Here is a 2347-nt window from a genome sequence, read left to right on the forward strand (position 1 = left end):
CCCGCTCCCGCTCCGCCTCGCCGCTCGGCGGCCGCCTCCGGCGCGCGGCGCTGAGCCAGGGCCGCGGCGCAGCCCCGCTCCCGCGCTGCACCAAGGTACCGGCCGCGCTATTTTTGGGCCTTTCCCCGCTTTTCCTCCTCGGCCTCCCCCTCCCCGCCGCCGTTCCCTTCTTTTCCGGTCTCGCTCCGTGCATCCCTCCGTGCATCCCGTCCCTCCGTGCATCCCTCCGTGCATCCCTCCGTGCATCCCGTCCCTCCGTGCATCCCGTCCTCCGCGCATCCCTCCGTGCATCCCGTCCCTCCGCGCATCCCTCCGTGCATCCCGGCCCTCCGCGCATCCCTCCTCGCATCCCAGGCGGGCGGCCGCTCCGCCGCCGGCATCCGCCTCGCGGGAGCCGCGGAGCCGGTGCCGCCCGCCGGCCCCGAGCCCAGGTTCGCATCCTGCCCGTTCCTTTATTGACATCTTGTCGCGGGGCCGGGGCCGCCGGGGAGGGGGCGGCCGGGGGCGGCGGGATGCGGGAGCCGGCGCCGGGATGCGGGAGCCGGGCGGCACGGTGCCGGTCCTGCCGTGGGGACAGCGGCGAGGAGGCGGGAGGGAGGCAGCGCCAGGGGCTGCACCCAGGCACAGCCGTTATGGATCCGTATGCACGTATAGGGATGCACACCTTTCTATAGCTATTTATATATACATACATATTTACACGGATGTRCGGCTGGGGTGGCAGAGCAGGGCACAGCACCTGTTCCACCCCAGGGCCACGTTACATATATATACATATAGAAGTGTGTATATACACATGCACACACATGCAAATGTGTTTCCACATCCATCCATCCATCTATCCATCTRTCCATCCATCTATCYATCTATCYATCTATCTATCTATCTATCTACCTATCTWCCTATCTTCCTACSTATCTTTCTATCCATCTATCTATATTTTCACATATATATATATGTGTGTCCAGGGTGGTGGAGCAGGGGAGGGTGCCCATCCCACCCTGGGGTTGCATTGTATCTTCACGTATATACGTATACACACCTATATATGTATATATATGCATGTTATACACACATACAATTGCATGCATACTATATATATACACATGTAATTTTTTAATGTATACATATGTGTCCAGGGCAGAAGTTGAGGGCAGCCTCACCCTGGGGCCATATTATATATGYACACATATATATGTATACACACCTAAATATATATAGATATATATTATATATGCTATATGTATGTATACAATATGTGTAGGTATACTATATATATACACACATATACATAGACACRCATATATAATTTTTTAATGCATGCGTACATGTCCAGGGCAGAAGTGGAGGGCAGTTTTGCCCAGAGGGCCACATTATATATATGCCTATACACACGCATATATATGTATGTACATGCATATGTTTATATGCCTATGCACACGCATATGCCTATGTACATATATGCCATTATATGCCATATATGCCTATGTACGTATATGCCTATGYACGTATATGCCTATGTGCATGTATGCCTGTGTACACATATGTCTATGCACACATATGTCTATGCACACATATGTCTATGCACACATATGCCTATGCACGCACATATGCCTATGTACATAGATGCCTATGTACATATATGCCTATGCACACCTATGCCTATGCACACCTATGCCTATGCACACCTATAGGCACAGGTCTCCTGCGCAGGGTGCGCGGGCGCGGGCAGGGCCCCCGCGGCGCCGGCACCCACGGGCTCCCCTCGCAGGGCGCCACCATGGACCTCAAGGTGGAGGAGGAGGAGGCGGGCGGCGGGCGGCCCGTGAGCCTGCAGGCCTTCGCCAGCAGCTCCACGCTGCACGGCCTCGCGCACATCTTCTCCTACGAGCGCCTCTCGGTGAAGCGCGGCCTCTGGGCGCTCTGCTTCCTGGGCTCGCTGGCGCTGCTCGCCCTCGTCTGCACCAACCGCATCCAGTACTACTTCCTCTACCCGCACGTCACCAAGCTGGACGAGGTGGCGGCCACGCGCCTCACCTTCCCCGCCGTCACCTTCTGCAACCTCAACGAGTTCCGCTTCAGCCGCGTCACCAAGAACGACCTGTACCACGCGGGCGAGCTGCTCGCCCTGCTCAATAACAGGTGGGTCCTCAACCGGGTGCCCAGCCTGGCCGGTGGCCGCGGCCCCGGCAGCATCTCCAGCCACCTGCGGCACCTGCTGCATCTGCGGCACCTGCAGCCCTTGTGGTACCTGCAGACCTTTGTGGCACCTCCACCATCTCCAGCCCTTGTGGCATCTCCAGCCCTTGTGGCACCTCCACCATCTCCAGCCCTTGTGGCACCTCCA

At 57.2% G+C, this 2347-nt stretch overlaps 1 protein-coding gene across 1 annotated transcript in view; it reads left to right on the forward strand.

Annotated features, from left to right (window-relative positions):
- The first annotated feature begins 1780 nt into the window (after positions 1-1780).
- LOC112950285 (acid-sensing ion channel 1-like) overlaps positions 1781-2347 on the forward strand; it is a 5280-nt gene continuing 4713 nt past the window's right edge. Inside the window, exon 1 of the mRNA XM_026042782.1 lies at positions 1781-2142. Coding sequence (XP_025898567.1) covers positions 1781-2142 — 362 coding nt within the window. The remainder of the gene's footprint in view (positions 2143-2347) is intronic.

This window comes from Nothoprocta perdicaria, unplaced genomic scaffold, assembly GCF_003342845.1.
Source record: "Nothoprocta perdicaria isolate Ctin4 unplaced genomic scaffold, notPer1 scaffold_314, whole genome shotgun sequence".
Lineage (NCBI taxonomy): Eukaryota > Metazoa > Chordata > Aves > Tinamiformes > Tinamidae > Nothoprocta > Nothoprocta perdicaria.